Genomic DNA, 14410 nt, shown 5'->3' on the forward strand with positions numbered 1-14410 from the left:
CAAGCATTATATACACACCATAAGAGAGAAAGAAGAGAGGGTGAGAAGAGAGTAATCCCACAAAATTGTGAGGTATTTGTGAGATAGTAAGTGAGGTGTTTTCTCCTAATAATAGAGAGATTTTTGTTGTTCTCCTATTATTAGAGAGAAGTTGTATTCCCACATTACTTAGTAAAATTCTTCTATACTTGCCCGTGGACGTAGCCAAATTGGGTGAACCACGTAAATTCTTGTGTGTCATTTCTCATTTTATCTTGTCCCTTACCTTTTATCTTGTCGGGTTTGCATGCTAGTATCCTAATAGCCCTGACAATTGTTAATCAGGAAAGGCAGGGGTAATATTATTTCCTGCAGTTTAAATAAATATATATAAGTGTGTGATTTAAAATAATAATAATAAGAACTAGTACTATTCAATATGCTTTTCCTTTTATATGCTATAGTTTCTCAATAACAAGACAATTGCGTTTCTCTAGATTTAGATGTCTATTCTTTGTGGATTGAGTTTCATATATCTATATAAATATTTATTTTATAATATTTATTTATTATTTAACAAAAAATAAAATAGTGATATATATTTGAAGCATAAATATGTATGTATGTATGTATGTATGTATGCATTATATTAATATTGATATATGTATATATTATATTTAATCGGATTTCAATTCAAGTTTAACAATATTTTTATTTATTGAGTAAAATATTCATAAAATGGATTTCAATTCAAGTTTAACAATATTTATATTTTATCTTTTATTTATTGAGTAAAATATTCATAAAAAAATTATTTATATGAATTAGTTTGTTTATGTATCTATTAAGTTCAAATTAAATTAAGTTTTTTTAAGAAAAAAATGCAGTTGCAGGAAGGAGAGCATTTGACTTGGTCATAGCACACACGCCTGTATAAGAAGAGCATTACTAATATTTTATAAGGTACAAACTTGTAAATTTCGTGTAGAATCTTCGAGGGTTAAAGTCCATAAGGTAGTCATCGAATGTAGTGGTTGTTTCAATCATTGCAATTAAAGATTATTGAAGAAGATTATTAGATGGATAAAAAAGAAGCCAGGTAATATAAAGGTAACTATCAACTTTGTTCTTAGCATATTTGATCGTTAGCTTGCAAGATATATTGTCTGAATATAACACTAATCTTTTGGGTCCTAGATTACATACATTTTTCCACTATGTCACTAGATTTGCTGTTACTGTCCGTCTAGCTAGGTTGTGGCACGGCAAAACAGGTCTGATGGTTCTTATGAAGAGCACAGTAAAGGTTCAATAGAAAGGAATCCAATTGAGGATTCGTTGGTTGGAGGTGAGAGCGAAATGAGTAGCCTTGTGAACGGTGAAACTTCAAAAAATGAGGGAATTCCGACGCATCAGAAGGCCATGAAAGCTTTAAAAGATGAAGAAATTCGGAGGCATCACCTGGCCATGAAAACTTCAGAAAAAGATGAGGAAATCAAACTTCTAAAACACCAGCTCTATGAGAAAGATGAGGAAATTCGGAGGCATCAGAAGGCCATGAAAACTATATGTTCTGACTTAAAATTTGCACTCGAAGCTGCTAAAGAACTGAGACAGCAGGAAAACCCATGGCTAAACGAGAGTATCACTGGTTTTATGTTTTACAATTTAGAAAATGCATATGCAACTGCGCAATTTGGCGAACGCAATCAGCCCTATTCATGGCGGGGAAACTGGGACCTTGTTGGAGCAGTGATGTCCGAAACATAATTGTGAAACTGAAAATTCTTCGGATACGAATTACCATGTTAATTTCATGCTTCATCCAATAAATTAATGGATAATAATTTTTTCTATTTCATATATAAGACCCTGTAGCTCTTTTTTTTTCTAATTTATATAAGTGTTTACATCAATTTGCACTTGTACATATCTTAATTAATTTTATATATCTTAAAATTAATAATCATATAAATAATAATAATTATATAACTTAAATTGATAATTTTTAAAAAATAAATCTAAAATTTAACTAGTTAAGTTATATTCTTTAAAATGTAAATTCATAATTTCTTATAAGCAGTGAGAGCTCACTTCCATTAAATTAGACTTATTTATTATTATTATTATTATTATTATTGAATCATTAGCATCTTATTTTTATCATGATTATTTAAATAGTGAAATAGATATATTTGTTAAGTCAAAATATTATTTTTCGTACATTATTTATGAAAGCCTTTCAGGTTAACTTAATATAATTCCCAAGTTATTCTCGCAATTCATCTAATTTTATAATTGGTTAATTAGCATCTCATCTTATTTCTCATAATCATTAAATTAACTTATGAAATAGATATCTTACAAGTCAAGATATTAATTTTGATATATATATATATATTTTTTACTGCATAAATCTCTCTCTTTTTGTTTAAGTTTTTTTTTTAAATTTCCTAAATCTTATTTAATAACCATATATTCTTACAATGTCAAATTCCACTAAAAAAGATTTAATGAGTATTTAACAAACAATTATATTAATTGTCATATATTCTTTATAACATATCCATAAAAAAGATGAGGAAAAACAAAATTGTGTGTTAACAATTTGTATTTAATCTTTTTTAAGCTCTTTTTTTACGATAACAATTTGTAATTTCGATGTTACCCAGCATAGTAAATAGTCAATAGGATGATGGGTGTTGTATTGTAGGTTAATTTTCTGTAAATTAATTTTTATTTATCCTTGTCAATTCTCTTAACACATTCCGAATATTCAAACCTACAACCTAATTTTTTTAACTTTTATTTCCGCCACGAAACCGCAGGTCCAGCCGCCATGACATCCACTGAACTACCATGTTTCTCCCTCTCAGGACAGGTCAACATTTTCAGATGCAAATGAAATTTCTTAAGAAGTTAAAGGACGACATTGATTGAATCTAACAGTAACTTCCATTAACCCCTCAACTCTTACTTCTAAACCATATTGGACCCCCTTCTTTTGCATATTTTAATATCAGCCCCTATTTCAGTTTTATCAATATTCCACTTGTCTGTCAATGTCCATCACAGATAGTGTCGAATTCAAACTTAGTAGTATTTTGATTACACGAAAATGATTTAACTAATAAACAATAAAAAAATGAATCAATAAAGAAAGAATAAGAAAAAAACTAGTAGGGTCGCCTTCTCTTACAGACTAATAATTTTGTCTCTTACATGTTTTGTTCTTAGACGATGTCTCACAAAGTTACTTGGAAATTCTATTTTCCATCGGCAAATCAGCCCCATTTTGCCTCAACTCCATCCATCCCTCCCCGAGAGTTTCATTACGGATGCCTCCCAAGAAGGAGGTAACGTCCCATGCTCTGGGAATTTTATCTATGTCGATGCATGAGTTCGGCTACAGATTTGTTACCTGATTAGCCTTATATGTTACTCCAAACATATTTCTTTGAAGCCCACGAGAATATCGTCTCTGATTTGCTGAAACTAGATTTATGTTTTTGTGATTCTTGATTGTTACGTACCCTGGCTTGGTCGATCAAGAACACCTCTGATCTCCTTGTTAGGTGAGTGCTTTTTTTTTCTTTCTGTTTTTTTGTGATGAATTCTATTGTTTATAAGAATATGGGCCTTACATGCATTTAGCTGTTGCGATTTTCCCCGTGATGGCTTGTTCAATTTGAATCAAAACTTAAAATTTTAAAAATATTACTGTTTTTTGCTTCATTATTAGGTGTGTCTTACAGTATTTGATCACCTCATGAACTGTTTTAAACTACGTACTATGTATAGACTCCATGCGCTTGTTACAAACAAGTCTCTCTCCTTTTTCTTTAGCATATAGAAACGAAATGATTAATTTTTCAAAGTGGTTTTAAATTACGCTACAAAGTTTTAAGTCATGGATCTTTGTTTTGTGTAGAATTTGCAAGGATTGAAGTCCATAAGGTTGTCATCGAACGTAGTGGTTGGTTCGATCTTTGCGGTTAAAGATTATTAAAGAGGATGCTTCGATGGATAAAAAGGAAGCGAGGAAATATAAAGGTAACTATGAACTTTATTCTTAGCTTATTTGATCAATAGCTTGCATTTTTTTTAAATTTTTTTATAATAATCAAAAGTATATATAATAAATATGATAGTTAATGATAGTGCCAGTAAGTGTTTGGTAAACTAGAATTAAAAATTACTGAAACATAAATGTACAAACCAAAAAGAAGAATAGAGAGAAAAGGAAGACAACAACAAATGATAAAAGATATATATATATATATACATACATATATATATATATATATATATATATATATTCTAATCCTGTGTAACTTAAGTTTCTTTCGACTGACTTCAATCACAGAGCTAAAAAATGAAGAATTAACTCAAAAACTGAATTCTAATCGGGAAATTCATCTCAAAAAATCAAAAGATTTCGAGCCAACAAAATCAATAGTTTGCAAGTGATGTTACCTGAAATAACAACAATCTTTCTTCCTTTTTTTTTTTTAACAACCCAAAACCTATGGGCCTGCACATAAAAGGGCCCCCTATCCTTGCACCAAGACTTCGAGCAGAGGTCCTTTACTCAACGGATCCAAGAACACCTGTTGTCTGGCCATAGAAATGATGACGCATGGGATTCCTTCCCAAGAAGTTGTTTTTAATCCCTCCTTTCAAATGTTTCATTTCAGTCCAATTCCTTAAAAGTTGGCTCGGGATCCTCATGCCCGAGTCGCCCTATAGACCATTTTGCCTAAGAACACTGACCCTATGAGTATTTGTCACTTAGCGTTAGATGCTTGGGTACGGAGGGCCTGTTTAGTATTATGTTTTAAAAGTATTTTAAAAAAATTTAATTTTAAATTTTAAATTAATATATTTTTGATATTTTAAAATTACTTTGATATATTAATCTCAAAAATAATTTTAAAAAATTAAAAAAATATTATCAATATATTTTTTTAAGTGAAAAACATTTTAAAAAATAACCACAATTATACTTTTAAGTGTTATAAATATTAAAAAATTATTTTTTAAAATATTTTTTATTTAAAAATATATTAAAATAATATATTTTTTATTTCTAAAAATTATTTTTAACATTAACACATTAAAATAATCTAAAAAAACTAAAATATATTAATTTAAAAAAATAATTTTTTTTCAAAAACATAACATACCCTTACGACATGGAGACATGCTTAATCCACGCCTTGCACACATAATCATACCTTTTAACATGTGAGAGTTGATTTTTTGAAAGAACAAAAATTACTTCCCCTTGCAAAGAAGATAAAATTTGCCTTTAGTATAGCGGAATTGAATTTTATGGTTAAAAGAATATTATTATAGCTGATATCTTCTCCACTTTGTCACTAAATAGGTTGTCTCAAATAATTACACAGATATCCTCTTTCCAGGTTCTTGAACTTGAACACCGAAGTATTTCTTATGTTTCTTATGAAGGTCACAATGAAGTTTCAGCGGAAAGAAATTCCCTTAAGGATCAACAATCTGTAGGTCAAAAAGAAGTAAATGGCTTCGAGAACCAGATACGATCTAAGGACGAGGAAATACGACGTCTTGAGCACGAGCTAGCTTTGAAGGACGAGGAACTGCGACATCTTAAGAGTCAATTAGATCTTAGAGAGAAGGAATTTGCAAGGCTGAGGATTGCCATCCAGTCTGCTTGTACCGATCTGGGCAACGCAGTTACCACTGTTGAGGGTGCTTTTAAATCTACAAACAACAGCCCTCCGAAGAAAGGTATTGAAAATTTATTCACAGAAAAAGATCTCTTGGGAGCTGAGCTATCGGGTCAAAGGTGAGCAAAATAATTAGAGATTTCTTGTCAAAGCAGACTGAATATTTTATGTTTTATGTATTTTCATATAAAATTAATAGGATACTAAAGATATACAATGTGAAAGAATTGTTTTTGATATTTTTGTTTATATTGTATTCTTATAAAAATACATTAATGTCCAAATAAAAGAAAATGAATACTTTTTAATACATGTTAATGTAAAGATCATAGAGATATATTGATTAGGTTTTATGTTTGTTTTCTGGATGTTATTGATTCAAGTCTTCTAAATTTTAAAATTACTAAAAACTTATATAATTATTAATTTTAAAATATATAAAATTAGTTGAGGTATGATCAAATATCAATATGAATAAAAAAAAAAACAACTAAAAAATCATGGCAACTATTTAATTTCAATATCATGTTTATTATGTACCTGTAAAGAAATAATAAAAATCAATTATGCATTTGAGAATTACACTTCTTTTTTAATTATTTGTTATGTACATGCATGTGTAGTATTATAGTGACAACTTCTAATATATATTGATGTGGCTAGCAACAGCTATAGATTTTGAATTCATGAGATTATATCTCCCAGTCATTTGTCTGCTGTTGTATTCACGAAGGATAAGTTATTGCTGCTTCAATCATGGGTGGATCAAAGTCCTGATCTTTATAAGATTGTTCGGTATGATCTTCTGCAGTTCCTATTACTGCATTCACGGGTGGATCAATATCTTCACCCTTGAATTCAATAAATCTTCTACACGCCCCCTCAGTGTGGAGGGTAGGTCACGAACATTCAGATTGCGTTGAACTTGTCTGAATGTAACTAGTGGCAAAGGCTTGGTAAATGCATTAACTAACTAGTCTTTGCTGGAGATAAATTGAACCACGAGTTCTTTCTTGTAAACTTAGTGGCAAACGAAATGAACATCAATCTCCATGTGTTTGGTGCATGAAATTTTGGATTGGACGTCAGGTAAGTTGCACCAATATTATTACACCACAAAGTTGGACTATGCTACAGGGGTAGACCAAGTTCATGGAGTATGGATTTAAACCAAACGAGTTTTGTAGCAGCATTGACAATTGCTTTGAGCTCAGCTTTTGTGTTGTTGCATGCTACTATAGGTTGTTGTTTGTAACTCCAAAAAATTAAGTTAGAACCCATGTAAATACAGTAAGCGTCAACTGATCTACAATCATCTTTATTAGAAGCCTAATTAGAACCAGAGAATGCCTGCAAGGTGAAATTAACAATTTTGGTGATGAACAAACCTGTTGATGTGGAGTGCTTGAGGTAGCGGAGGATACACGTGACAGCCAGCCAATGAGTGTCTAGAGGATTGTGCATAAATTTGCTAACTTTATAAACAACAAATGTCAAATAAGGTCTCGTGAAAGCCAAATACTACATGCTACTTACTATACTGCAGTAAAGGCTGATGTATTCAAATGGAGTGCCATTAGTAGAAGTAAGTCGATAGTTAGAGGCCATTAGACTGGTGCAGGGCTTAGCATTCTCCATCTTGCTTCTTTTAAGCAAGTCAGCAATATATTTGTATTGAGTTAAGTAGATACCATTTGTGCACCAAAATGCTTCCACACCAAGAAAATAAGCGAGACTGCTTAAATCTTTGACAACAAAGGTGGTTTGTAGAAAATGAATGATATTATTGATTACAGATGCACTTGAGTCAGTAATTAATATATCATCAACATAAATAAGAATGTAGATCACATAATTAAATTTCTAAAGCACGAAAAAGATGTATTTACCTTACTTTCACTGAGCCCCAGGAACAGAAGTTCGGTTGAAAGTTTGAGAAGCAAGAGCGGGGAGCTTGGGGTAAACCATAAAAGGATTTGTGCAGTTTGTACACATGGTTGGGATACTGAGGATGAACATAGCCTTGTGGTTGAATCATAAACACATTTTCATGGAAGTCACCCTGCAAGAAAACATTTTGCATAACCAACTGTTTGATGGGCCACTTACATGTTACTACAATAGAGATGACTAACCGAATGGTGGCATGTTTGGTGACTGGGCTGAATGTTTTAGAGAAATCAACCCCCTCTTGCTGGTGAAATCCTTTAGCTACTAAGCGAGCCTTATATTGCTCAATAGCTCCATCTGTCTTTCTTTTGATTTTGTAAATCCATCGGCATCTAACAATATTCAAGTGTGGGAGGTGAGATCAAAGACCAAGTGCCATTGTGAATTAATGTTAGAATTCCTAATGCATGGCCTTTCGCAAATGCTTAGATTTGGAGGCTTGACAATATAATGTTGGTTTTGTTATTGTGGGAAGAAGTGCTGCTGTTAAGGCTTTTGGTAATGGATAGCAAATGAAGTCATCACTTGATTGTCTGGGGTGATGAATATTATTTTTGGATCTTATGACCATAAAGTGATTGTTGGTAGGAACAGGCAGAGGCTTTGATACCATAAAGAAATAATAAGAACCAATTGTATATTTAAGAATGACATTTCTTTCTTAATTATTTATTCTATATATATCCTGACATATATATATATATATATAGTATTGCAGTGACAACTTCTAACGTATTTATTGATGTGGCTGGCAACAACTATAGATTTTGAATTCATGAGATCCTATTTTTCATCATTTGTCTACTGCTGCATTTACTGTTTTACAGTATTTATTTACTGCTGCATTCATTAAGGATAAGTTATTGCTGCTTCAATCACCCGTGGATCAGAGTCTTGATCTTCATAGGTTTGTTTGGTGTGATCTTCTACAATTCCTATTATTGCATTCACAGGTGGATCATTATCTTCATCCTTGAATTCAGCAACCATTACTTGATCTTTTACAACCTGCGACAAATTGCTTTTATTCATATTAGTAGAAAGGCGATCGAGCTCAATTGTTGATTCCTGTGCTAAGCAAGGTTAAGATAGAGTTAGAGAGTTGATATCTTGGCTTATTCAATCCTTGACACTATCGGAGTTTTTCATTCAATTTATTACTATAAATCTTATCGATCACTTCATAAAAAAATCTCAAATTAAATATTTTAGATATATTGACAGATTCAAACCTAAGTAAAAAAAAGAAGAAAGAAGACAAGTAAAGGATAAAGAAGATAAAATTTTAAGAAAATGGTGTCAATAGCCAAAGCTCTTTTTTTATCATTGAATTTATTTTCTATACAGTCTCCTCAAAACACAGCCACTTTAATAGGTTTAAACCTGCGTTTACATAGAAAGAAAAATAAAAATCTTAAAAAACAAATAAAAAAACAAAACACAAATCTGAAATTATGCCAAAAATCCAAAAATAAATAGAAAATAATGAAAAATAATAAAAGAACACATTTCAAGTCTAATTTAAAGGTATCTCCAACTTTAGCTGGTTATGGCAATTAATGAAACTAGGCTTATCAAATCTCTTAAAATTTAAAATAGATTAAGTGACTAGATTAAAAGATATTAAAAGATATAACTGTTTTTTAGACTAATTGTACAATGCCACTAAGTTTATTTTTGAGTTTCAGCCACTTTCACCCGAGGATGCTCTAGTGAGAGATTTACAAAACATATTTGTCTGTCTTTATTTTGATCGAGTTCGGGAAGGAAACGTCCTATCAACTCTAACATACATCTAAACAGGTCACACACGGATATCAAAGTAATCTTAAAAATTAGTTTGAAAAAAATAAATTTTTGGTATATTATTTTTTGATAAGGAAAGATATTATTTAAGAAGACATTATCTAGTATTATGGTTATTAGAAATCTTAACTAATCAACAGAGATTCTATAGTATGAGACTGATTACACAAAATGAAAAATATTATCACTTTTTAAGCATCTGCCTAAAATAGGTTGCATTGTTAACTTTATCATAAATTGCTAATGTTTTGTTGGTTTATACTATAGTGATTTTTGCATGTAATATTCTTAACTTTGGTGCTAGTGAATATTTTAATTATGAATATTTTCAACTTTGGTGTTGGTAAGTATTATGTAGCTATAAATATAAAATAAATTTAAATCAATCTTTTTTATTTCTAACACTGACGTAAGTAAATAAAAAAATCAAGTAAATTTATTTTTATACATCACATAAAAACAAAATAAATTTAAATTAGTATTTTTATTCTGGATTATAACATCAATGAACAAACAAATCAAATAAATTTATTTTTTACACATATATTTTTTATGTAACTAAATAAAAATAAAATAAAATAAAATAAAATAAATTTATATCAATATCTTTATTCCTGACTCTAGCATTAGTGAATAAACTTATAAATTTATTTTATTTTATTTTATTTTATTTTTATATGTATATTTTTATTTTTATATAATTAAATAAAATATAATAAAATAAATTGAAACCAGTATTTTTATTTTGGCTGATATCAACGAATAAAAATAATAAATTTATATTATATTTTGTTTATTTATATATATATATATATTATTTTTTATTTATATTTTTAGTTAAGCATAGCCAGCTCAGTAAAATCACTAGCCCAAGCAAATGACAGGTTGGGTAAAAGGCAGATGCACGCGTGGAGCAATTTCACGCATGAACAGTGCGAAGGTAATTAAATTACCTTTGCACTGTTCAAATGTTATTGTACTTAGGAAATGAAAGAGAATAGGCGCACCTGCTTCTGGAGATGACGAAGAAGGCTGCAACGCTGGTGGCTGCTACTATCATTCGACTGCTTTTCTTTCTCTCCCCGCTGTGCCCACTGTCCTCTCCTCTCTTGATTTCTCAGCTCTTGAGATGAACGAGTAGAGAAAGTAATGGGTATGCCGGCTTTCTCCAAATTTTTTGAATGATTCTGGGTTGCTCTTTTTCTGCAGGAACTAAAGCAAATTCCACTAAAAAAGATTTAATGAGTATTTAACAAACAATTTTATTCATATATTCTTTATAACATATCCATAAAAAGGATGAGGAAAAACAAATTTGTGTGTTAACAATTTGTATTTAATCTTTCTTAAGCTTTTTTAGGATAACAATTTGTAATTTCGTTGTTACCCAGCATAGTAAATAATTAAATAATTACGGGCTTAGCGATAGTAGTTAATAGGATGATGGGTGTTGTATTGTAGATTAATTTTCTGTGTATTAGATTTTATTTATCCTTGTCAGTTCTCTTCCCTCTCAGGACAGGTAAACATTTTCAGATGCAAATGAAATTTCTTAAGAAGTTAAAGGACGACATTGATTGAATCTAACAGTAACTTCCATTAACCCCTCAACTCTTACTTCTAAACCATATTGGACCCCCTTCTTTTGCATATTTTAATATCAGCCCCTATTTCAGTTTTATCAATATTCCACTTGTCTGTCAATGTCCATCACAGATAGTGTCGAATTCAAACTTAGTAGTATTTTGATTACACGAAAATGATTTAACTAATAAACAATAAAAAAATGAATCAATAAAGAAAGAATAAGAAAAAAACTAGTAGGGTCGCCTTCTCTTACAGACTAATAATTTTGTCTCTTACATGTTTTGTTCTTAGACGATGTCTCACAAAGTTACTTGGAAATTCTATTTTCCATCGGCAAATCAGCCCCATTTGTCTCAACTCCATCCATCCCCTCCCCGAGAGTTTCATTAAGGATGCCTCCCAAGAAGGAGGTAACATCCCATGCGCTGGGAATTTTATCTATGTCGATGCATGAGTTCCTCTACAGATTTGTTACCTGATTAGCCTTATATGTTACTCCAAACATATTTCTTTGAAGCCCACGAGAATATCGTCTCTGATTTGCTGAAACTAGATTTATGTTTTTGTGATTCTTGATTGTTACGTACCCTGGCTTGGTCGATCAAGAACACCTCTGATCCCCTTGCCTGAATGTCTAGTCAATTACGGATCATAAGTCTCCATCATTAAGTGTTTTTGCAGCTCTTCTTTCGGCATGAAGATTTGAGCCCCCTTTACATCGAAGTAGGTCTTGTTCCAGCCAATACCTCTGTATTGTCCTTTCTTATACAGGCTCAACTATTTTCTTGTATGCTACGTCTTCCCCAGCATCTTGACAAAGTCGACCCAGCATATCCGACTCCACCTGAACAATAGCAAGAACAATAGTAATTACCTCACATCTGCTGAGTGTATCCGCCACCCCCAGTTTGTGCTCCTATATAAAATCACATTTGGCTAAGAATTCCTGCCACTGAGCTTGTTGTTGCGATAATTTCTTTTATGTCCTGAAAAATATGTTAGCAACATTGTCTGTCCTGACAACAAATTTCGACCCCAACAAATATACTCTCCAACTACCAAGGCAGTGCATTATTGTTGTCATCTCCTTCTCATGTGTCGAGTAATTCTATTCCGTATCATTTAGCTTCCGACTCTCAAAAGCAATCGGATGCCTCTCTTGTACAAGCACTCTCCTAATGGCCCTATCCAAAGCATCAACATGCACTTCGAATGGCTTTTCAAAATCAAGCAGCTCCAAAACTAGAGTTGACGCTACTGTTGTCTTCAACTTCTCAAAAGCTTGTTGGCAGTCAACCATCCATTCTCATCTCCGATTCTTCTTAAGAAGATCCGAGAGAGGAGTTATCTTTTTGCCATAGCCCTCAATGAATTGTCTATAGTAGTTTGCAAGCCTTAAAAATAACTTCAATTCTAGGACTGATTTTGGTGTTGTCCATTCAATGATGGCTTAAATCTTCCATGGATTCATCTTCACTTGTACTTCTCCAATCAAATGGCCTAAGAACATAATTTCAGCTTTTACAAACTCACACTTGTTTCTCTTCACATACAATTCATATTCTCTCAATCTACTCAAGACTTTAGAGAGATGAGTTACATGATCTTCAATGCCTTTACTATAGATTACGATGTCATCTAAGTAGACTACAACGAAATTATCTAAGAAATCATATAACATATCATTCATTAGATTACAAAATATTGCTAGAGCATTTGTTAGGCTGAATGACATAACCAGAAACTCGTATGAGCCATACCTCATCACATAAGTAGTTTTATGCTATTCACCGTCAGCAACTCGCACTTACCAACACCCAATTGCAAGTTCAATTTTGTAAAGATAGAGGCTCCACACAATCTGCCCATCAAGTCCTGTATTAAAGGGACATGATATTTGTTTTTTATTGTTACCTTGTTAAGTGCTCGGTAGTCCACACACATGCTAAGGTTTTCATCTGTCTTCTTTTGAAACAACACCAGAGCACCATATGAAGCCTTAGAAGGGCGGATAAATCTTCAGTCAATTAGCTCCTCCAATTGTTTCCTCAATTCTGCCAATTCCATTGGCGACATTTGGTAAGTGGCTTGAAATGGTGGCTGCGTCCCCAACACCAACTCAATTCAATGGTCGATAGTCCTTCTAGGTGGGAGTTTCTTTAGTAGCTAAAGCAGCACCACATCCTCGAATTGCTGCAATATGCTAGCAATTTCATTCGACACCTCTTGAAAATAGTCTGTCTTCTCATCCACAATGCTTTATTAATAACAATTGTCGAGACCAAGCTTCCCCCCCTTTTCACTACTTTCACAACTGTGATGTTGCAACATAGGATGAAATATAGGCATTCCTCACTCGCAATCATGACCTAATTGAGATACGACATCAAAATAATCTTGGCTTTTCATAAGAAATCAAGACCAAGAATAATATCATAATTATCAAGATTTACGACTCGCACATCCTGCTTACCTCTTCACTGATCCAGCATTATCGGCATATCATAAGACATTCCTGCAATTCTCTATGACTTCGAGATTATTGCCTTCATAGATGTATGGCTATCATTTAGCCGCAAGCCAAGTTGCTTCACCAGTTAATATGCCATAAACATGTGGGTTGCATTTGAATCCAGCATAGCATTCATGTCTTTGCCATTTATCTTAATCTTTATATATATTAGATTGTACGTAGTCCCTGACTTCCCCTTTTGTAGTGTATCAATCCTCGCTAAGTCTTAATCAATAGGGCGGGTTTCGGCAGCTGTATTCCCTAATTCAGCTACCAAGCAGTTTATCACATGTATAGGATTGACGTATGTAACTACCCCCTCATCCTTATCGCTATCCCCAACCAGAATAACATTCAACTTCTTCCTCTTTGGATATTCCCTCGCAAAGTAAGGACCATCATAAATGAAGCAAGTTTGGTTTTGTACTCTTATCATATGCACCTATAAACTTAGCCTCCTTGTTTCTTCCTTTAGACTTAAAGGAGGTTGATGTATAAGCCTTTGTAGTAGTTGATTTGAAATCAACCAAATTGTCTGCAACAACAATAGGGGAGGACAAATCCTTTATGTTTTGTTGTCTTAGTTCTGCTTGCATCTAAGTTTGCAATCCAGACATGAAGTTGAACAATCTATCCTTCTCGAACATATTCTCGATGTCGAAAATCAAAGAATTGAAATATTTAACATACTCATGAACTGACCTTTCATGATTGAGCCTTTTCAATTCCTCCTGCGCAATCCAAGATGTGTTGTTCGGAAGGAACCACTCCTTCAACTCCTACTTAAGATGATCCCATGTCTCAATCTTTAGACGTCCAGCACTTAAGTCATCTTTGGTTCTCATCCTCTACCAAAGTTTTGCAT

General features: G+C 32.3%; 1 protein-coding gene across 2 annotated transcripts in view; it reads left to right on the forward strand.

Moving 5' to 3' along the window:
• LOC105129527 (uncharacterized) overlaps nucleotides 1–14410 on the forward strand; it is a 41925-nt gene that overhangs the window by 4781 nt on the left and 22734 nt on the right. The window contains exon 2 of one of the 2 annotated variants that reach the window (XM_011031626.1): nucleotides 1234–1854. The exons of the other annotated variant lie outside the window; for it this stretch is intronic. Coding sequence (XP_011029928.1) covers nucleotides 1234–1749 — 516 coding nt within the window. The 3' untranslated portion in view covers nucleotides 1750–1854. Of the gene's footprint in view, nucleotides 1–1233; nucleotides 1855–14410 lie in introns of those variants that run through there. 2 annotated transcript variants of the gene reach the window in all.

Source organism: Populus euphratica, unplaced genomic scaffold (genome assembly GCF_000495115.2).
Source record: "Populus euphratica unplaced genomic scaffold, PopEup_1.0 scaffold16.1, whole genome shotgun sequence".
Classification (NCBI taxonomy): domain Eukaryota; kingdom Viridiplantae; phylum Streptophyta; class Magnoliopsida; order Malpighiales; family Salicaceae; genus Populus; species Populus euphratica.